The sequence below is a fragment of the Lepus europaeus genome, chromosome 14 (genome assembly GCF_033115175.1).
Source record: "Lepus europaeus isolate LE1 chromosome 14, mLepTim1.pri, whole genome shotgun sequence".
Taxonomy (NCBI): Eukaryota; Metazoa; Chordata; class Mammalia; order Lagomorpha; family Leporidae; genus Lepus; species Lepus europaeus.
The window spans coordinates 49520278-49542709 of record NC_084840.1 but is presented as its reverse complement, the minus strand read 5'-3'; the positions used below and the strand labels follow the sequence as shown (position 1 = coordinate 49542709).

Genomic DNA, 22432 nt, shown 5'->3' with positions numbered 1-22432 from the left:
TACCTATTAGCTCCAGACACTGGCTATAGTGAGGAAGACCAGGCCTCTGATGCCAGGGACCTTACAGATGATGGGAAAAGGACACAAGCCAACCAACTTGCAGTCCCACATCCCAGTACTCAGCTAGATGGCCCAGAGGCCTGATAGAAGCAGCAAGAAGGAGAATCTAAGTGATGGGAGACTTTCTGGAGAAGGTGGTCCTGCAATTGAGTTGTACAGAAGGTAACTTTTTTAGTTCTTATTTATTCATTCTGTATAGAACTGACTGGAACAGAGTTTAAAGCAAGCAGATAGAAGCAAGAGTATCCAATACAACAGAGAATCATTTTACAAGTTCATATTGTTTTGTATGGTTTTCTCCCCACTTAGGACAGCAGCTTGAAAACTAACTACCTTTCCACAGCGTGAGCATGTTCTGTGCTAGATCTGCAAGGAGTGAAAGGCAACCAGGCTGCTGAAGAGGAGGCGGAAGTGACAGAAAGGGCCATTGGCACAGATGGACGACTGTACACAGGATGGGCACATCAATCAGCAATCTTTATGGAAGTCAGGGAAGCACACGCAGTTCCGAACAAACAATGAAGAGCACAGGACAGGCGGCACAGAGTGGCTCAGGAGTTAAACTTTATCCAGAAAACACTGGGGCACCATGAAAAGACTTTATCAAGGGCGAGATGTGATCAGACAAATCCGAAGATCCATCTGGCTGCTTAGAGCTTGTGTAAGTCCAGGAGAGGTCAGCGTGGAGGCCGCTGCCCGAGAGCAAGAGACTGAGAGGATACGGCAGCAGACTCCACTGGACTTGCCTGGCCCATGGACGAGGGAGATGAGGGGAGAAGAGGAGGAAAGTGACTTGCCCAAGATTCCTAGCCAGGTCCTGAGGGAAATGGAGGTGCCACAGGTTAAGACAGGAAGGAAAGGAACAGTGAGGTTTTTGGCTGGTGGAGACATATAGGAAAATAAAATAATGAATTCCGCTTTCGACAGGATTGGTGTGAGGCACCAGCAGAACTTCCAAGAGCCTCCCACTGGTCAGAATGGCATGAGCCTGAGTCCTAGGGAAGCTAGTCTGGAGATAGAGATCAGCACCCGAGAGGTAGCCAGGTGGGTAGGTTGCTCAAGAGAGTGCTGACTAAGAGCACAGCACTGAGAGCAGCACTCTGGCAAAGCTGCCATTAAAGGGGACGGTAAAGTCCATGAAAACAGACGGAATGGGCAAACGATGGAAGGAAAACTGCCTGGTATTACGGATGCTGAGTGAGGGCACGGTTGGGGGGGATGTGAGCGCCACTGAGTGTAACCAAGAAGCAGAGCAGTTAAAGACAAACAGGGGGCGCCACTGGACTTCGCAGAGGGGCATCAGTGGTGACTGACAGACGCAGATGAAGAGGAATGGAAGGGCCCGGGCATGAGTAAAGCAGGCTGAGAAACAATGGCAGGGACTGACCACTCATGTATACAGCTTAATAATGACAGGGAGTAGACGCAAGATGGTAGAATCACTTCCTTTTTGGATGTCTCATTTCTTTCTTTCTTTTTTTTTTTTTAAAGATTGATTTATTTATTTGAAAGTCAGAGTTACACAGAGAGGGAGAGAGAGAGAGGGAGAGGGAGAGGGAGAGGAGGAGAGGGGGAGAGAGAGAGAGAGAAGAGAGAGAGAGAGAGAGAGAGGCCTTCCATCTGCTGGTTCACTCCCCAGTTGGTTGCAACAGCCAGAGCTGTGCCAATCTGAAGCCAGGAGCCAGGAGCTTCTTCTGGGTCTCACACGAGGATGCAGGGTCCCAAGGACTTGGGCCATCTTCTACTGCTTTCCCAGGCCATAGCAGAGAGCTAGATCGTAAGTGGAGCAGCCGGGACTCTAACTGGCGCCCATATGGGATGTCGGCACTGCAGGTGGCGGCTTTCCCCGCTACACCACAGTGCTGGCCCCGATGTCTCATTTCTTAATCTACAAAATGAGAGGTATGGAGCATGGTGTCTCTAAGTTTCTTCTCAATCTAAAAATTCTGGTTCCTAAAACTAAGAAATCCAACATGCTTTTACAGTCTGATCGGGACTATGGACAAGTATATGCAATTTGGTCTTGGCTGGTTTTCCAGCAGTTTATCACATATTAATTGCAGAAAAATGTTACGGCTGTACTAGCTGATGGTCTCTCACAAGGCTGCCAAACAACCCTACCAAGTGGAGTTACGATGAACCTTACATTACAGATGACAATACTAAGATACAGAGAGTGGAAATAACTTGACCCAGGCTACCCAGCTGGCTCAGGCAATATAAACCATGATCTTTCCATCACACCTGGGCTTCCAGATTGTGTTGATACCAGCTTTTCAACTCATTTTGAGCCACTCATCTGGCTGTTTTTAAATTCAGAATAGGAAGGTAATAAGAAAGTTACAGTAAAACAAAGGAAATGGCCATCATTTCATTTCATAAGCTTTTTCTTTGCTGTTTATGCATTTTAACTAAATATGCTCCATCCTCTTTCTTAATGATAAAATGCTAGCTCATTTTGAACCTCAAGGCACATCACCTGTAATACTCTGGCCTGTCTAAAACCTTGAATATCAATAAGGATTTGCTAGTCCATAGAGAAAAATATTCCACACAAAGCACGCTGCCTCTGATTCACTCAAGATGAGTGTTGGAACTGAAGCCTATAACCACAAAGGCTTTGAAGGAACATGTATCATAAACTTTAACATGTCATACACCCCACTTTTCTGAAGTTATACTTGCATTTAAAACAAAGGGCCACAGACTTAAATTTTCTTTTTTTTTTTTTCCAGATCAGAGATAAAGTATTAGTTCATGCTTTATTCCGTAAAGAATCCTTACCTGCTTGCTTCTAGTGCAGATGTTTCTTTAGAATTTTGAGAGTTTAAGATTTTTTCAATTTTCTCAACTGATCGAATAACTTGTATAAGCCTCAACACACACATCTACAAAAAATGAAAACCAAAAAAGTTCACTCTTATGTTATTTTCTCATACTAAATACAAAAGTCAACGTTGAATACTTAGAACATTCCATAAACATGAATTTTTAAAAGTGCAAATCTTAATTTTGGCTTTCTAGAACAAGCTTATTTCAATACTGCAACACAAGTTTATAGTTTAAAAAACAAAGAACAAGATGTGCTTGCTTTCTCACAGTCTTAACTCTTATTCCATCTTTCTTTCCCCATCTTAAATGAACCTTTCTTTTGGCACAACACTTATTTTCTTAAGACCCTTTCTTCACGTTGTAATTTTAGTTTCTGATCATATTTATCCTATTTGTATATGCATGATGCATCCAAGCAGCTAACTGTCAATTCATTGAAGACATTTATTACAGAAGGCAAGCTCTTTAATCATATTTGCCTTTCAAATAAATAAATAAGTCTTAAAAAAAAGAAGTTCTGAAGTCTAAGTCTGCTCTTATGTAATTATAATTATAAAAAAAAAAAACAAGAAGTACAATTAAAACATAGGACCACTAAAAAGTACAGGCACTGCACGCTGAGATATATATAAAAGGGAAAAAGAAAGAAGCAACAGCATAACAAAATGAGAGCAACATCTTCCTTTTTCCAAAACCAAAAACCTGCAGAGGAATATTCAGAGATTGCATTGGAAAGCCCACTCATTCCCTCATCTTTAAAGTATGATTAAGAACACTTTCTTGGCAATGCTGCTAGAAAAATGATATGCTTGCTAAACTTTAAAGTGCTTCACTGTCAGTTACTACTGTTTATTCTTTTAAAATCACAAGGAATTTTAATTTAGTCACCACTTAGGTACCACTAAAATTCTATATTCTTATTTCAAACAGAAAACATGACTAAAAAGGATGAGAAGACAAGAGGAGGAGCCTTTAGTTCATTCCTCAAGCTATCTATGTGAATAAATCTTTTTTTAAAAAAAGATTTATTTTATTTATTTGAAACACAGAGCTACAGATGAAGTAGAGACAGAGAGAGAGGTCCTCCATCCGCTGGTTCACTCCCCGGATGGCTGTAACAGCCAGAGCTGTGCCAATCCAAAGCCAGGAGCCAGGAGCTTCTTCTGGGTCTCCCACACAGGTGCAGGGGCCCAAGGACTTGGGCCATCTTCTACTGCTTTCCCAGGCCATAGCAGAGAACTGGATTGGAAGAGGAACAGCTGGGACCAGAACTGGCACCCTTATGCGATGCCGGCGCTCCAGGCCAGGGCTTTAACCCACTGTGCCACAATGCCAGTCCCATGAATAAATCAAAGCACAAAAAGAATAAGACATTTTCTGTGCCTTTAAAAAAAATTAATTACTTGAGGCTGGCATTGTGGTGCAGCAGGTAAAGCCACTGCCTATGATGCCAACATCCCATATGAGTACTGGGTCCTGTCCCAGCTACTCCACTTCTGATCCAGCCTCCTGGTAAGATGTCTGGGAAAGCAGTGGAAGATGGCCCAAGTCCTTGGGACCCTTTACCCACTTGGCAGACCTGGAAGAAGCGCCTGGCTTTGGTCTGGCCCAGTCCTAGCCATTGTGGCCATTTGGGGAGTGACCCAGCAGATAGAAGAGTTCTCTCTATCTCTCCCTTTCTCTGTATCTGTAACTGTGCTTTTCAAATAAATAAAAATAAAATCCCTTAAAAAATTACTTATCTCCACCCCTCCTATTTACAGGACTTTACTGAGACTGGAGTGAGAAAACCCAAGCTCTGCCCTTCACTAGCCTTGCTAGGCTTCGATCCCTACATACAAGAGACAGCATGCTTTTCTCTGCAGAGGTACCAGGAAGGGCAACTGGGACCACGGGCCTGAAAGCGCTCGGAACGACAAGGTGCAAGAGTGAGTCGACACTTTAATGTTACGATATTTGAGTATACCTTTTTTTTCCTAATGTCCTCTTGTTTAGACATTCGTTCATCTACTGCCCGAATTCCTTCACTGACAGATGATCTAAGACTCTTTAAAAAAAATAAAGAAAATGAACTGCAAGTACTGTCTTGTAACATTATGAAATTTACACATTTAATTCAATTCATAGGACTTAATAGCTACAGATCAGTTTTATGCAGATATTGACAAAATCATAAAATATCAGGTACAACTGCTGTCTAGGAAATTCATGGTTTAGGGGCAAAACGACATATAAAGCAAGGTCATGCAGGATTTACCACCAGAGAAAAATGATGCATACACAATAAACATCACAGATGACACACAGAGAAAGGATAACCTCAGCCAAGAGGGTGCTTAGTTAGCAGAGGGTAGGACGTGAGGAGGACTGAAGATCTGTCACTGCTGACGGGCATGGAGAGGAGACAGAAAACAAAAGGTGCGGCTGGCGCCGCAGCTCACTAGGCTAATCCTCCGCCTGTGGTGCTGGCACCCCGGGTTCTAGTCCTGGTCTGGGAGCCAGATTCTGTCCCGGTTGCTCCTCTTCCAGTCCAGCTCTCTGCTGTGGCCCGAGAAGGCAGTGGAGGATGGCCCAGATCCTTGGGCCCTGCACCCGCATGGGAGACCAGGAGGAAGCACCTGGCTCCTGGCTTCAGATTGGCGCAGAGCGCCGGCTGCAACATGCTGGCCGTAACGGCCACTTGGGGGGTGAACCAATGGAAAAAGGAAGACCTTTCTCTCTGTCTCTCTCTCTAACTCTGCCTGTCAAAAAAATAAATAAAATAAAATATTAAAAAAAGAAAACAAAAGGTGGGAAGACTGAACAGTCAGACAGGTCCAAGGTCAGTGAAGCACACGTCCAGGTGCAGGGCAGTCTATGCCAGAGAAGCAGAAACACAGAGGGGTTGATTTCGGAAGACTCTGCCCAGGAAAGGTCTTCAGATTAGATACTACGCAGTTCAAGCACTGAGGTTGTATCATGACAAAAATAGTTTTATAAAAATTGGGAACCTGGGGCTGGTGCTGTAGTGTAGCAGGGAAAGCTGGTTCGAGCCCTGGCTGCTCCTCTTCTGATCCAGCTCTCTGCTATGGACCAGCTGCTTCACTTCCAATCCAGCTCCCTGCTAATGGGCCTGGGAAAGGAACAGAGGATGGCCCAAGTCCTTGGGCCCCTGCACCCGTGTGGGAGACCCGGAAGAAGCTCCTGGCTCCTGGCTTCAGATCTGTGCAGCTCTGGCCGTTGCAGGCAGTTGAGGAGTGAACTAGAATGGAAGACCTCTCTCTCTCTCTCTCTCTCTGCACCTCTCCTTCTCTTTCTGTATAACTCTGACTTTCAAATAAATAAATAAATCTTAAAAAAAAAAATTGGGAATCAAGAAGCACAGGGTGAATAGGAAGGAGAAGGGAGAGGTCACAGGTGGAAAATATGTCCCGAAGCTCATGAATTAAGCCAAACATGAGGCTAATTAGGAATTGAGGCCAAATGACGGTGACAGATACTGAAATAAACTAGACAAATCACAAATCTTCTATAAAAAAGTGAATTTGGTCACTCATTGAACACCTGTCATGAAATGGCTAGTAAATGCAAACTAATAAGGAAACAATGATGAATAAGACAGAAACAATATCATCCCTCAGTGGTCTCAGAATCTCTTACAGTAGCATTATGAATTGGGTCAAAAAGGAAAGAAAGGCCTGTGGCTAAATCAATTAGAAAAGGTGGCTATCAAGATTGCTGTGGGAAAAGGGAGGGGTGGTGATGCTGGCAAGCAGTAAGGTAAGGCTGAGCCACAAGGCCAGAGGGATGGTAGAGTCTGAGACAGAAGAGTGGCTAAGACTTTTGGGAAACATCTTATCTGCAAGGTTGGAGACTTGGGGATAGGAAAAACACCTAAAAGAAGACAAGAATGCCACAGAGAGCCATGTGGAATCCAACATGCAGAGGTCAATGTGGAATCCAACATTGAACCACAAAAACCATTTTCTTAGAAGAAGTACTTTAACAAGCTTCTTAAAAATACCTGCTAGTTCAAAAAAAAAAAAAAACCTGCTAGTTCAAGATACAGCTCAAGACTTAACTCCTAGAAATTCTGTCTACCCCTCCTATGGACTTCTAAGCACTAACATTTCTGTTATTCTGCATTTTTTTCAGCATTGTACCTGCACTGAATGTTTATTTAAGTCATCTCCTGACTGCCAACTATGTGGCAGGCACTGTTTCAGGTGCTAGATGCCTAAGGCCATTGAAGCTCCACATGATCGTGTAGGGACACATGCAGGTGATGATGGGATGGTACAGTGCACCAAGTTTCTATAGCTCATCAATGCTAAGAGGGCCCTGAAGTCAGGGTACCTGATAGAGAATGGGGGTGGACCAACAGGAAAGCAGCGGGTAATACAGTTTGCTGCTGGAAGTGATGCCAAAACTACTCCCTCAATTACTGTTCATCCAGATGGAGTCTCTGACCCTGTGGCTGAGGGTTAAGGAGCCCCACTGCCATAGCACGCATTGTATCAGAGAAACATTAAAATACAATGTTTACTAGGTACTGCATTAATTTTCTATTACCCTTAAATTATGTTAAGGTTTGAACAGTTTTTGTAGACTGGTCTAGGAATCAAACTACACATAAAATAGAATTTATAATAAAGTTACAAGTATTTAAAATATTGGCATTTGTAAGCTGGTGACTACCTACATACAACAGAGTGGCAGTAACAAGTTGAATTTTCAAACAGCTTTCTTCTCTTTCCTCCACATTTTAAACCTGTCTACTCTGAGAATCTGTCATCTTCGAATCGAACATTGTTTTTCAGGTTGCAGCACCACATATAAAAAATGGAGAATCATTACAACTTTGTTGAGGGTGAATACTGCTATCACTAACAATTCAAAAACAAAACAAGACAAACAAAAGAAAAAAAAAAACCCACCACCTAACAGATCAAAGGAATTTTTCTTTTATTTATTTATTTATTTTTTGACAGGCAGAGTTAGACAGAGAGAGAGAGACAGAGAGAAAGGTCTTCCTTTTCCATTGGTTCACCCCAAATGGTGTGCTGCGCCGATCCAAAGCCAGGAGCCAGGTGCTTCCTCCTGGTATCCGATGCAGGTGCAGGGCCCAAGGACCTGGGCCATCCTCCACTGCCTTCCCGGGCCACAGCAGAGAGCTGGCCTGAAAGAGGGGCAACCGGGACAGAATCCGGCGCCCCGACCGGGACTAGAACCCGGGGTGCCAGCGCCACAGGCAGAGGATTAGCCAAGTGAGCCGCGGCGCCGGCCAGGAATTTTTCTTGGGGGAGGGAAACAAGCATATCAAACTTCAGGGCAGACTGCTTAACATTACTTGGGAAACTTACCAGAACCTCTTCCCGTAACTGCCCCAAAGGCACAGAAAGCTGGTTTAGAGCTTTGTCCATGCCAACCTAAAGGCAAAAATAATGTTGGTAGAAACACATCAAAATCAAGAGTAATAGCTGAGTACCTACTTGATGATCGAAACAGTATTAGACTTGGATTACTCTTTGTGTACAACAAAGGACGTGTGCTAGTAACTAATAACAGAAGTGTTATTTTGCCATAAAATTAAACTATTCCCCCTCCAAAAAAAAAAAAAAAAAACCTGTTGATACACATGAAAGTTCTAAAAATAAGGGAAGTCACAATAAATCAAGGCCTACTCATGCACGATTTGCCCCTGAATGAAATTTTTAAATGAATTTAAAAACTTTTAAACAGGGGGTGAATAGCTATCTGTCTGTAATTGATGACTTTCAACCGGCTGATGTGAAAGTCTAACAGATTGTATCTCTTCCCAACATTATAACCCTTGAGAAAAATCCAAATTAAATAGCACGGAAATAAAATTTTCTGGGCTTCTAATCCTACCGGCACATTTACTGTACTTGTGCATTTCCCCATAAGAAATATGCTTGTTAATTTTAATGCTTCTCAGAATTCACAAGGCAATGGCTACTCTCTCTATTTCTCTGGACAAACATACTTAAAAGCAAAATGAAACATGAGTAAGAAGGCTAAATGGTAAAGATTGGAAGCTTAAGGCTCAAGCATCTCTAAATGACTTACAAATAACTGATATTATCATTACAAATGATTCTTATTTTTTTATAAAACTAAGCCTCCTAAAGATCAATCCTGGCCAATGTTCCCTCAACCTAGCTCTGGCTGGCATGTTTCTGAAAGCAAATTAACTATTTCCTGCAAATGTACTGTAGACCAGTGAGCTTTCATGGTAATCAGCTAGTAGCTAACAATAAACAACCACTCTGCTACTACCATCCTCCGCTCTTCACTAATTCTTAACAACTAGTTCAGAAAATAATCAGGTTAGGACTGTCTGAAAGGAGTGAAAACTCAAAACAAAAATCCCTACCAAGAAAGTCTGGTTCTTTATTAAGATTAGTGAGCTCTTCAAAGTTCTGGGTGAAAATCAACTAAAAGGTTTCTAAAAATGCTCAGCACCTGTAAGAATCAACATGTCAGAGAGACTATGTGTGTATGTGAACTCAGTGACTGGTAGGGATTGTGGATTTAAATGTTACCAAGTTTGTTGAAAGGTTGACAAAGTCTGCGTAATCCTTATTGATGAGTTCGACCATGGCAGTTTTAAGAAGTTTGTAGTAGAGTTCCAGGTCATCTCTCAGTTCTTCCAATTGAACCCGCTTCCTACAGTCAGACACAAAATGATCAACATCGAAATCCTCCTGAAAGGTAAACCAAAAGAGAAAAAAATTACTGCAATCATATCACATTTATATACACACACACACACACACACACACACACACATATATATATATATATATATATATATATATATAGAGAGAGAGAGAGAGAGAGAGAGAGAGAGAGAAGCCATTCCTGTCATTGACAAGGTTATATTGCAGCAGAAAGAAAACACCTCTGGGTTACTACTCATGACAACATAAAGCTGCTTGCTGACTTCATAAACATGTCAAGAAGGCAGCTCCCTAACTATAACATTCTCTCCTGTTGTCTAAATTCCACAACAGAGTTTTTTGTTTTTTTTTTTTAAAGATTTATTTTATGTATTTGAAAGACAGAATTACAGAGCGAGGCAGAGACAGAGAAAGAGGACTTTCATCTGCTGGTTCAATCCCAAGATGGCTGCAATGGCCGGAGCTGAACTGACCAGAAGCCAGGAGCCAGGAGCTTCTTCCGGGTCTCCCATGTGGGTGCAGGGGCCCAAGGGTCCATCTTCTACTGCTTACCCAGGCCATAGCAGAGTGCTGGATAGGAAGAAGAGCACCCAGGACTAGAACCGACTCCCATATGGGATGCCGGCGTTTCAGACCAGGGCTTTAACCTGCTGAGGCAAAGCACCAGCCCCATTCAATGGAGTTTATTTTTAAAAATGATACCTTTCAGTCAGGCTCTTCTCAAAATGGAAACAGGTTTTTAAAAGCAACAAATATTCAATGTAAAACTTTCAAAGAATTTACACAAGGAATAAAAAGGCACTCACACTCTCATGCTCTGGAGATAAGCACTATTAATATTTTTAACACTGTGATTCATATCTCTCCAGATCTCTTTTTTTTTTTTTTTTCACAAACATGCACACATACACACATACTCTCACAAAATCTTAATACTCATGCTGTTATGTAAACTGCTTTTCCCCGTAAAACAATACAATCTGGATGTCTTTGTGATATGTACAAATTTGTATTAATACTTCACATAGATTTTGAGTATTCCACTGAATAGGTTCTCGGAAGCTTGCTGAACCAACTCCTATTGGCCTCACAGGATGAACTGTGCTCTCTGCCTCCCCTCTGTAGCATTTTGATTGCCCTGGCAGGCCGACACACCCATAGCTAGCAGGTTACCTTCTACTTTACCTGTGATTTTGAGCTACTCGATCACCAACAATCACATGTGATGATTCCCAAACTTGCTAATACTGCCTGAACTAATTATCACAATTTCAAAATTGTATTAAACATTGTGTAAACTGACAAAAGATGAAGAAAAAGAGTTGATTCTATGAAAACTAATGCAGGTGCTCTGGAAAAACCTGATACAGGCAAACTGCTAAGAATATTTGTGTTGCATTAGATATGGGTAAGATAACCATAAACGTGGAAGGGACTCTATATCCAAATTCTTATGCCTTCAGGTTGTCACTCAACTTCAAGAAACAGAAACTGCATTCAAAAAGCACAATATGGAAATCCAATCAGGAGATCTGTTCTCAGACAAGAGCACTGTACCACATCAATGAAGACTAAATGTATATACTCTCTCCCTCTCTCTGTAATTCTTCTCAAATAAACAAATCTTTAAAAAATAAAAAGGGGAGGGGGCGGCATTGTGACAGCAGACAAAGCAGCCACGTGCAACACTGGCATCCCAGATGGGCACCGGCTCCGATCCAGCCCCATGCCGATGTTCTGGGAAAAGCAGCAGCACAAACCACCCAGGTGGAAGCTCCAGATGAAACTCCTAGTTTCTGGCTTCAGCTTGGCTCATCCCTGGCTGTTACAGCCATCTGGGGAGTGAAACAGCAGATGGAAGACCTCTCTCTGTCTCTCTCCCTAACTTTTTCAAATAAATAAGTCAACCTTTAAAAAAAGATAAACTATTAGGGTTGTGTACCTGCCCTGATAGTATCAGTTAAGAGGACTTCTTACCAAGCCACCCTTTCACAGCTGCTTACTGTAAAACCACCTGCTTCCCACTACTTGGCATTCTCGATCAGAGTGCCAGCTCGAGTCCTGCTGCTTTGCTTCCAATCCAGCTCCCTGCCATTGCACCCAGGAAGGCAGCAGAAGATGGACCAAGTGCCTGAGACCCTGCCACCCATGTGGGAGACCCGGATGGAGTTCCTGGATCTTGGTTAGCAGCCCTAGCTGTTGTGGCCATTTGGGGAGTGAACTAGTAGATGGAAGATCTCTTGCTCTCTCTGTCTGCCTCTCCCTTTGTCTCTGTTGCTCTACCTTTCAAATAAATATATTAGTAATTTTTAAAAGAAAAAAACCCATCAGCTTCCTTATCTGGGTCTGCACATTCGCTTGCTGGGGTGACCTCAGACAACTCCCTTCATTCACCATTATGTAGCACATTATGGAAAGACAGGAACAGGATTCATCTTCTCATTCTGACCTTATTACTAACCAGTTGTATGATTTTGGGCAAGATCACACTACCTGCCTCAGATAAATATTCTTCGAGATTCTATCCAGATCTGAACTTGATGAAATCATCCTAAAATGTATAACCCAGCTCCAAGGAAAAAAAAAGTCACTACATAATAATAAACTCTATTTGCCACTTACATGTGTGTTTTCAGATAAACCAATGTCACACAGCCTAAGAACTAAGTGACTTAGAACATCTGTGCATCCAGTAGATTTTTTGATGAAAATAACCAACCTCAAAATTGCAGTGGCTGGTAACAATAGACACTTATTTCATTCACCAAAAATACTTCTACTTTACATTACAGATTTATTAAATATTGAAAAAGAACTTTAAACCTGTATATTACAAATGATTTTTGACAAGGGTGCCAGTGGGGAGAATAACAGTGCAGGAACAATTGGACATCTACATGTAAGATAATAAATTTAGACACCAATCTCATACCATTCTTCAAAAAATTTAACACAAATGGGTCAGATGTAAATATAAGTGCTCAAACTGTACAACTCGGGCGCAGCGGTTTAATGCCCTGGCCTGAAGCGCTGGCATCCCATATGGATGCTGGTTCAAGACCCAGCTGCTCCACTTCTGACCCAGCTCTCTGCTTTGGCCTGGGAAAGCAGTGGAAGATGGCCCAAGTTCTTGGGCCCCTGCGCCCACGAGGAAGATCTGGAAGAGGCTCCTGGCTTTGGATCAGCGCAGCTCTGGCCGTTGCGGCCAATTGGGGAGTGAAACATCAGATGGAAGATATGTGTATATATATATACATATATATATATATATATATATATATATATATATATATATATAAAACTCTTAGAAGGAAAGAAAGGTAGAAATGTGCATGGCTTGGGATTAGGCCATGGTTTCTTAGATATGACACGAAAAAGAAAGACAAAAATGGTGCTTAAAGACTTTCATTCATCAAAGGTAAGAACACACAGAGACAACTCACAGAATGAGAGAAAACATCTAAAAATCATGTATGTGACAAGGATCTAGTACGCCAAATACACAAAGAGTTCTTACATCTCTGCAATTAAAAGACCAATAGCCCAATTTTAAAATGGACAAAGGATTTGTATTGATGCTTCTCCAAAGATTATATGAATGGACAAAAAGCACAAGATGCTTGACATAATTTGTTATTAAGAAAATGCAAATCAAAATCACAATGAGATATCATTTCACACCCACCAGGAGGTCTATCATTTTTAAAAGTGGGGGCAAGGAGGGAAGCAGAAAAAGTATTAGTGAATAGGTGGAGAAGCTGGAGCCCTGATACACTCAGAGCGCAAAATCATGCAGCCACTATGGGAACCAGTTTGGTAGTTCCTCAACAAGCTAAACATAGAATTACCCAGTAATTCCATACCTGTGTATATACCCGGGTTGAAAATTGATAACTCTTGGGGTTAGTGTTGTGGCTTAAGCTGCCACTTGCAATGTTGGTATCCCATATGGGTGCTGGTTGAGTCCCACTTGCTGCAGTTCCAAACCAGCTCTCTGCTAATGTGCCTGGGAAAGCAGTGTAAGACAGTCCAAGTACTTGGGCCCTTGTACCCATGTGGGAGACCCAGAGGAAGCTCCTGGCTCCAGGTTCCAGGTTTCAGACTGGCTCAGCCCCAGTTGATGTGGTCATCTGGAGACTACACCAGCAGATGGAATCTCTCTCTCTCTCTCTTTCCCTAAGTTAGCTTTTCAAGTAAATCTTTAAAAATTTTAAATTGATATTCTCATAAAAACATGTATATGAATGTTCATAGCAGCATTAATTCATGACAAGCAAAAAGCGGAAACAAACATTCACCAACTAATAAATGGGAAGACAAACTGTGGTGTATCCTTACAAGAGAGTATTCCTCAACCACAAACAGGAATAAAGCACACATGCTATGCATGAACCCTCAGTGGGGAGGCCTGCACAGGTCCTAGAAATCACTCACAAATGCTGAATTGAAGGTTATGTGAATCATTTCATTTCTTAAACAGAAAGAACTTAAACATTACCATATAAAATGTTCAAATACATTAATAATTTTTATGGAAACAGTAATAGGAAAGCTAAAGTAGCTATATTAATTTCAGACAAAGGGGATTCAAAGCAAGAAAAATTATTAAAGAGGGGAACCACATTATAATAATGTAATGACAATTCTCTAATAAGATATAACAATCTTAAGTGTGTATGTGTTTAACAACAAATTGTCAAATAAGACAAAAACTGACAGCACTTCAAGAAACAAATGAATCCCCTATTATGGTTGGAAGTATCAACACCCCTCTAGAAAATGGGCAGATGCCACAGGCAGAAAACCAGGAAGGTACAGTAGACCACATCATCAATCAACTGGACATGATGAACAGCTTTTGGCTACTTCACTGAGCGACAGCAAGAAACACCATACTCTGGGCCACAACACACCTGCCAAGGTTGTTTATTTGGTGGAGGCCTGGTCCCCAGGGTGGTAATGTTGGGAGGTGGCAGAAGATTTCAGAAGTAAGGCCCGGAGGGGATAAAACTGCTGTCTAGCTTTTATGGAAAACGACGCAGGGGCCGCCACTGTGCCTGCAGTGCCGGCATCCGATATGGGCACCAGTTCCGAGTCCTGGCTGCTCCTCTTCCTATCCAGCTCCCTGCTAATGTGCCTGGGAAAGCAATGGAAGATGGTCCAAGTGCTTGGGCCCTTGCACCCACATGAGACACAGAAGAAGCTTCTAGCTCCTGGCTTCCGATCGGCCCAGTTCTAACCGTCGTGGCCATTTGGGGAGTAAACCAGCGGATGGAAGGTATCTCTCTCCCTCTCTGTCTCTCTGTAACTTTACCTTTAAATAAATCTTTTAAAAAATGACACATGGATTAAAAAAAAAATCTATACCAAACTTACCTTTTAATTCCATTTTCCTATAACCTTTAAAGTGCCCTTGTATATTTTAATGGAAAAAATAAACATGCAAGCAAATAAACGGTAATCAATAGCAATAAGTGCTACAATGAAAATAAAATGAAGTGAAGGCGAGTGACAAAGAGGAGGCACCTTCATTTGGGTGGCCAGGGAAGACCCTTGCTGAATGCTACAAAGGAGTTAGCCATGGGAAACACTGTAGGAAGAGCACCCTGGCTCAGAGAACAGCACATGTGTAAAATGTCCCTGAAGTTCTCCCCTCCATCCCCTGCTCTCAAATCCATTCCTGGCTCCAACACAAGGTGTCCCAGGGGAACATGACATGGTCAAACACTTGTGTTTCCCAAAACTCACTCTAAAATGTTATTTAGTTAGCAAATTATTCAAGCTTGAGAAACTCAAAATGGATACTAAAGAGTTTTCCACATCATCTATGGACAGATCTATGGACATGTGATCTTAGAAGTATCATAAAATAATATTGAAATTCTAAGGAACTTTTACTTGAATGGATTAATCAATCTATGTCTGACTTCTTTGTTTAGTATTATTAGCTATGTCTGACATATTTATGAAAAGGCAAAGAAAATCTATATCCTGTTATAGCCATTTAACAAACATTTGAGTTCATTCTTTATTATTATTATTATTTGAAAGACAGAGTTACAGGGAGAGGTACAGCCAGAGAGAGAAAGAGATCTTCCATCTGCTGCTTCATTCCCTAAATGATCCCAATGGCCGGAGCTGATCTGAAGCCAGGAGCCAGGAGCTTCTTCTGGTCTCCCACACAAGGGTGCAGGCCATAGCAGAGGGTTGGATTGGAAGTGAAGCAGCTGGGACTTGAACTGGCACCCATATGGGATGTCCAAGTTTAACACCAATAATAATCTCTGTGGCGTTTTAGCTTACTTTTCTTGAGCTATTTAGCGGAATGACCTAGTTCTGAAGTGTTCAGTTCTGATTACTACAATCAGAAGTCCAAGCCAGTTTGTGATTAGTCGAATGTGCAGAGAAATTTAATGTTAAATACTGCAAGAAAAAAAAATCTATTTACATCATACTTCTTGCTAATTAATATTAAATAAAGAAATATCACAAGTAATAACTCAAAAGGCTATGAATTAAACATTTTATTCAAGGGGTGAGTTCTACAATATTGCAAGAAGCTAAGTGGAAAGTCAAAAGCAAGGACAATCAAAGAATTTTTTTTCCTGCAAACAAAAGAACTATTTTTTACCAACTGCCAACTGAATAAACTATGTATGTCTAATGTTACATCAAAAAAAGTATTTCACTTAAGACAATTTTGGTTCAAAATCAATTTGTCTGAATTCCAACTACAGGTAATCAGAATTTTTGTGGCAGTTATCAAAAATATTTATTTCTGTCTCAAACTGAGGCTGAACAGAATTCAGGTTTTCCATGAAGAACTGGAGTCAAATAATGAACCTAGACAGTTGTCAGAAAATGATGAAGTCTGAATCGTGTAGGGCACTCAGCAACACTGGACGGGGCTGCTGTCAAACTGCTGCAGGATCTGCTTTCCATCACTTTCCTCTGCTCCTGTTCTGTCGGGCAGCATCTCTTACTTCTGTCAATGAGTACACCCTAAAAGGCCCAGCTACCTCTCCTGTCACATTTACTATATCTGATCTACAGCCCAAGGACCCAGACCACTGGATGGGTTGGAATTTCTTCTAACATGAGAGAGGGCTCTCAACGTTGTCCCTGCTGGTAAAATGTATGAACTGCAACATACAGACCTTGTGACATCTGTATGATTGTATCCTCAATGTCATCCCTCCCAAAGCTCCCACCATCTGAAGAGGAAAGTGGCACATTAATACTTCTTCCAGGACTAAGCCTGCATGGCAGAAGATATAGGCTTGCTTTGCCCCACCCAGCCGTGTGACTTTAGTGGAAATCACAAGACCCTGGGCCTCAGTTTCCTTACCTGCAAACCCACCAAAACAACCAGTTTCTTTTTTTCACAGAAATATAAAATGTTAAGAGCTACAAGAGAGAGCAAAAATTATAGTGCCACCCCAGTAATGAGGAAACTGAAGCTCACAGAGGCCCACAACTTGTATAAAGTCACCCAGGAGCAGTCAGTAAGGCCGAAACTGGGGCCCACATCCCCAGGTCTCTGCTATTCCATCAACAGCACAACACAAAGAGACATGAACAGCTAACCATTTTCTTCTTGGACACACTCCTGTTTGAATATTCCCAATTCATCCAATTAGAATAGGGAGGAGCCTCAGTCACTAGTTTATCTCCTGCTAGTTCATTAACACACTGTGGGTGTCACCAGGAGGACCCCAATTTCTCTTTTCACTAAAAAGGAATTACATGGCAGCCCAGTGAGCCAACAAGGCCAAAAGGAACTGATGAACAGAAGGTCAATGCAGGACAATTTTTTACTCAGCACAGAAACAAAACACATGCCAATAAAAACTGCCTGTAATGGAATGAGCTGCTCTGGAAGATTTCTAAATGCTTTGGGAAATGTGTTCTCATAACCAGGTCAAGACTGGTCGCCTGCTGTAATATACAAGACCAAACAATGCATTGTGGAAAAAAGCATCTGGCCTGCAATGCAGAACATGTACTAGAAAAAGAAAAGAAGGGATGCAAGGAGACTTGGAAGAACAGTTTGTTTATTAGTACAATGGCTTGAGATAAAGGTTACTCAAAAGGAAGATGGGAAAGAGGAGAATGAGAGAAGTGGATAGATTCAAAAGGTATTCGGGAAGTGAAATCACAGGGAATGGTAACAGACTGGGTTTCGGAAAGGTGCAGGAGAGATGTTACCAAGGATGACTTCTGGTTTTCTGACCCACTACTAGATGGGATAACAGAGCATTTACTAAGATACATAATACCAGAAGAAAGATAGATTTGAAGGTCAGTGGTTTGGGTTTTTTGTTTTTGCTTTTCATTCATTCAGTTTGAACCTGCAGAGTTTGAAAAAGAGATGTCAGAGAAGTGGGGACTGGTGATCAGGACATACTTTGGCCAGTGATATGAAAGTATGTCCCCTGCCCACAGGTGGCCATGGGGCTGCACAGCGCAGATCACCCAGGGAACACGTACAGCATGTGACAATGAGAGGACCTGTGACTGAGCCCAGAACCAGCCAGGGAATGGCTGAGAGGAGGAGAATGATTATGCAAAACAGACAAGGACATTGAGAGATCAAAACAAAACAAAACAAAACAAAAAACAGAAGCAGGTGATCTCAGAAAGCAAACAAGGAGGGTCTTTCTTGGAGACAGAAAAATGTCTGTTGCAATGACTAACAGCGATTTAACTTTGGTGAGAACTGTTTAGTGGGACGATGGGGCCAGAGCCAGAATGAAGTGAGTCTAAGAGTGAAAGATGAGAAACTAAAGACAGCTCCTGAGCAGCTGCTTGTGATAAGGAGAGAGCAACAGGGCAATAACTGGAGGTGAGAAGGTGGAGTGGAGAATAAAACAGGAGTGTGTTTGAAAGTTAAAGGAGGGCCGGCGCCATGGCTCAATAGGCTAATCCTCCACCTGCAGCGCTGGCACCCCGGGTTCTAGTCCCGGTTGGGGTGCCGGATTCTGTCCAGGTTGCCCCTCTTCCAGGCCAGCTCTCTGCTGTGGCCTGGGAGTGCAGTGGAGGATGGCCCAGGTCCTTGGGCCCTGCACCCACATGGGAGACAGGAGAAGCACCTGGCTCCTGGCTTCGGATCAGCACGGTGTGCTGGCCGCAGCGGCCATTGGAGGTGAACCAAAGGTAAAGGAAGACCTTTCTTCCTGTCTTTCTCTCTCACTGTCCATTCTGCCTGTCAAAAAAAAAAAAAAAAAAGGAGAAGAAAAGAAAAAGAAAGTTAAAGGAGGGCAGGAGTTGTGGTATAGTGGGTTAAGCCACTACCGGAGATAGATACCAACATCCCATATAGGCATTGGTTCATGTTCGGACTGCTCCACTTCCGATTCAGCTCCTTGCTGATGGCCTAGGAAAAGTAGCAGCAGATGGCCCAAGTGGTTGGGTCCCTGCTACCCACATGGGAAATCCAGATGAAGCTCCTGGCTCCTGGCTTCGGCATGGCCCAGCACAGGCCATTGCAGGCATCTGGGGGAGCAAACCAGTAGATGGAAAATCTCTCTGTGTCTCTTCTCTCTCTTTGTAACTCTGGACTTTCAAAATAAATGAATAAATCTTTTTTTTTTTTAAGTCAATGGTAAAGGGGGAGAGGGAGAGGGGAAGGGAGAGAGGAGAGGGAGGGGGGAAGAGGACAATAGTCCTGAGAGAGGCAAGAGAGGATGGGATCTAAGCATGGATGGCAGACCTTAGGAAGAAGGGGAGCCCCCCAAACAACAGGCAAGGAACAGAGACAGAACAGCTACCAATGCAAGGAGACGGCCACAAGCAAGACAAAGGAGTGCCTCCTTGATGGCCCCTCATTTTTTCTGCAAAGCAGGTGATGGACTCCTATTCTGACATAGAAGGGAAGGGATGTGATTTAACAGTACATGTAGGTAAACAGGTCTAATCCATCCCTGTCAACATTCAACCAATTATCTTTTGCACTATTTTATTTGTTAGTTGGCTGCCACCCCTAAGAGAATAGTAGTCCGCCTCCAGCTACCAGTCAGCTCCAATGCAACAGATTATGCCCGTGTCATTTCCTGCTTTCAATCTAATTATAGTGCCACAACAAATGCTGTACCGAGCTCAAACCCCTTGGTATAGGATCCAAGGCCCTTCACAACTTGCAGCCCCATCCCATCTACCTTTCTGGTCTCACTGCTGGCCCTTCTGCCATACTCCAGCCACTAGGCGCTAAATGCAATCTCTTAACACGCAAGTGCTCCCCGTCACTACACTCTGCGGCCCAGGCCACATCTTATCTATCTCTGTGCCTCTGCGTCTAGACTGCTGGCTGGCACACAGTACACGATCAGCAAGTGCCTGCTGACTGAATGAACAATTGCTCCTGTTACAGCAGCAGGCCATCACCATCTCTGCCAAAGCAATTCCATAGGTTCCAATCAACAGACTAGCTTTCAAATAATTTCAGCTATCCTAATGTCCACCCGTTAACCCAGCATTCTCAAGGGTCCAAAAGCCATCCAGTTACAAAATGTGCTGAACGAGACACAACTCTAGAAATATAACCAGGACAGGAAGCGTACCACCCCACCTTTCCATCACAGAGCCATAAAAAGAAAACGTCTCTTAGAAGGAAACAACCTACAAGGGACCTTTATCTTCTGGTTCCACCTAGAAAATCAACACTTCACCACGGAACAGGTGCTCTATACCTGTTCTTCTACCTAAGAAGCGATCCCACTTACAGCACTACACACTGCAATGGCATATTCAGAGGTTTCAGAGCGATGAAGGGTATGGAATAGCTGGCATTCCAACCACTTCCCCCCATTTGCTCTCTCCCTATTTCTTCTTTACAACTTCTGCTTTGACTTCTACTTCCTGAAGCTGCATTTACCAAAGGCATTCTGTCAGCTCAGGGGGAGAAAGGTGGTAGCAGGGCCAGCAGGTCAGAAAGGGTGCTGGGGGTTGGGCCTGAACGAAGGGATGGGTAAGATTTTTCAGGGCTCTGAGACGAAGTCAGAGCTAGGTCGCGGATCTCCGCTGAGAGCCTTTTCCTCTGGTGCCCTCTCCACTCAGTGTTCTTTCTTTCCACCCTCCTTGAAGGGCAGTTCCTAGGCGGGGGGTGGAACAAAGGGTTTCCAGATCTCTCAGATAGGCCATTCAAGACACATCTTTCACCACACAGCACAAGACACGTGCCACACGTTAAAAACTACAGGGTCATGCTGGGGAAGATCCACAAATACGTGACACTACAGATCTGGAGATGTGATCTGAACACAAATATCAAAAAGAGGCCAATTAACCTAAAAAGAGCAAAAGACAGGTTGCAACTCATAAAGCCATCCAAAAACGCAGGACAGTCACAGATCTAAACTCACTTGTTCAAAACTTTAGGTGTCTACCAGTGGGCCAAAGCTCTTAACTTTTTAAACACTGAAACCAACTACAACGCGATGTCAACTTTCCCAGTCCTTAAAACAACTCTGTTTTTTTAAGATGGGTTTAAGTGCAGACCCAGAGGGAGACACCTCGGTGGGCAAAGATCCTCCTAGCTCTGACTCACAGCCTGGACCTTTTCAAAGCTGTGCCTTTTGCAACTTCGTCAGTGAAATGTTCAGTTTCCAGCTCCTTTCTGTAGGCTCCCGTCCCCCACTCATCTGCAAGTCAACCTCGAGTTCACCTCGTAAGAAGAAATGGGGCAAACTTTAGGAAAAAGAGGAATGAATGGGCTGCCTGGCTGTGCTGCAACGGAGTCAGCAGGAGAGTTCTAAGCTTTCAAATATCGCATTCTGGACGCTCTAGATGAACGCTAGGCCAAGACTTTTAGGTGCTTTTGGTTCCAGACACGACCTCCAGGTAGGTACAAGGGTTTTGTACACGGGTTTAGAAATTTGTTCCCTATACACGTATGCAGCTCCAAGGCGCTGATCAGCAAGCTTCCTTCCGACAAGGGGGGGCCTGACAATCCGATTGCACCGCAGGAGAACACGGCCGGATAACAAGGGCTGTTACAGACAGCTCAAAACCACACGCCCCGCAACTTCCACGCCTTCCACTGAACATGCACGACTCTAGACAGAGATTGAGTGCTCCAGCCTGCACCTGCCAAACCTGCGGGCAACAGACTGCCCAGTGCAGCGAGGAGCTGGCCGAGAGCCCGCGGCGCGGCGTGCGTGGCCCAGGGCGCGGGCAGCAGGAGCAGCCCTAGGAGAGGGCCCCCGAAGGACACAGCGGAGACAGGCACCCCACGGCCCGGCTCCAGGGAGCTGGGACCGCGCGCACCTTCAGAAACTCGTCCTTGTCGAAGCAGAGCGTGTCCGGCCCCTTGGGCAAGTTCATCCTACTTTTCTCCATCTCGCAAGCCGCCGCCTCTCAACAGCGAGACGCGAGCGAGGCGAAGACTCAGGAGGCTGCGCAGACGGACGCGGAGGCCACCGCCACGAACAGTTTCCACTGCACAGGAGGCTCCGCTTCCGCCAACATGGCAGCGCCCGCGCTGCAGCCAATGAGCTAGGGCGCCGCGGGCCGGTCTGCGCCTGGCCGCCGCCAAGAGAGGCTCGCGGATCGCCGCCGCTGGGCTGTCCTGGACGTGCTGCCCCCGTGCGTCAGAGAGCGGCACTGCAGGGTCCTGCGGGCTCCCGTTAGGCCAGTTCCCAGGGAGGGACACCTGAGCCCTAGAAGGGTGGGGCAGAGGGGCAAGCGGGGCTCCCTCCCTGCCCCATCGTTTCTACTGGGAAACATCTCCCTGTAGCTCTGCCAGTGTCTTCGGCCTTGAGATTGCTCCGCTTGGTTATGCAGAGAGCAGTAGCCAAGGCCGACTGTCGGCCGCCTGGTAGTCTGGCCCTCATGCCCAATGGGTTACATCCCCTGAGTCT

The 22432-nt window shown here is 43.9% G+C and overlaps 1 protein-coding gene across 1 annotated transcript in view; it reads right to left on the bottom strand.

Moving 5' to 3' along the window:
• The window catches only part of COG2 (component of oligomeric golgi complex 2), a 53314-nt gene extending 31282 nt beyond the window's left edge, over window positions 1-22032 (bottom strand). The window contains exons 1-5 of the mRNA XM_062210589.1: window positions 21840-22032; window positions 9438-9599; window positions 8235-8300; window positions 4859-4939; window positions 2845-2948 (exon numbers count right to left, since the gene is read on the bottom strand). Coding sequence (XP_062066573.1) covers window positions 2845-2948; window positions 4859-4939; window positions 8235-8300; window positions 9438-9599; window positions 21840-21911 — 485 coding nt within the window. The 5' untranslated portion in view covers window positions 21912-22032. The remainder of the gene's footprint in view (window positions 1-2844; window positions 2949-4858; window positions 4940-8234; window positions 8301-9437; window positions 9600-21839) is intronic.
• Window positions 22033-22432: the final 400 nt, after the last annotated feature.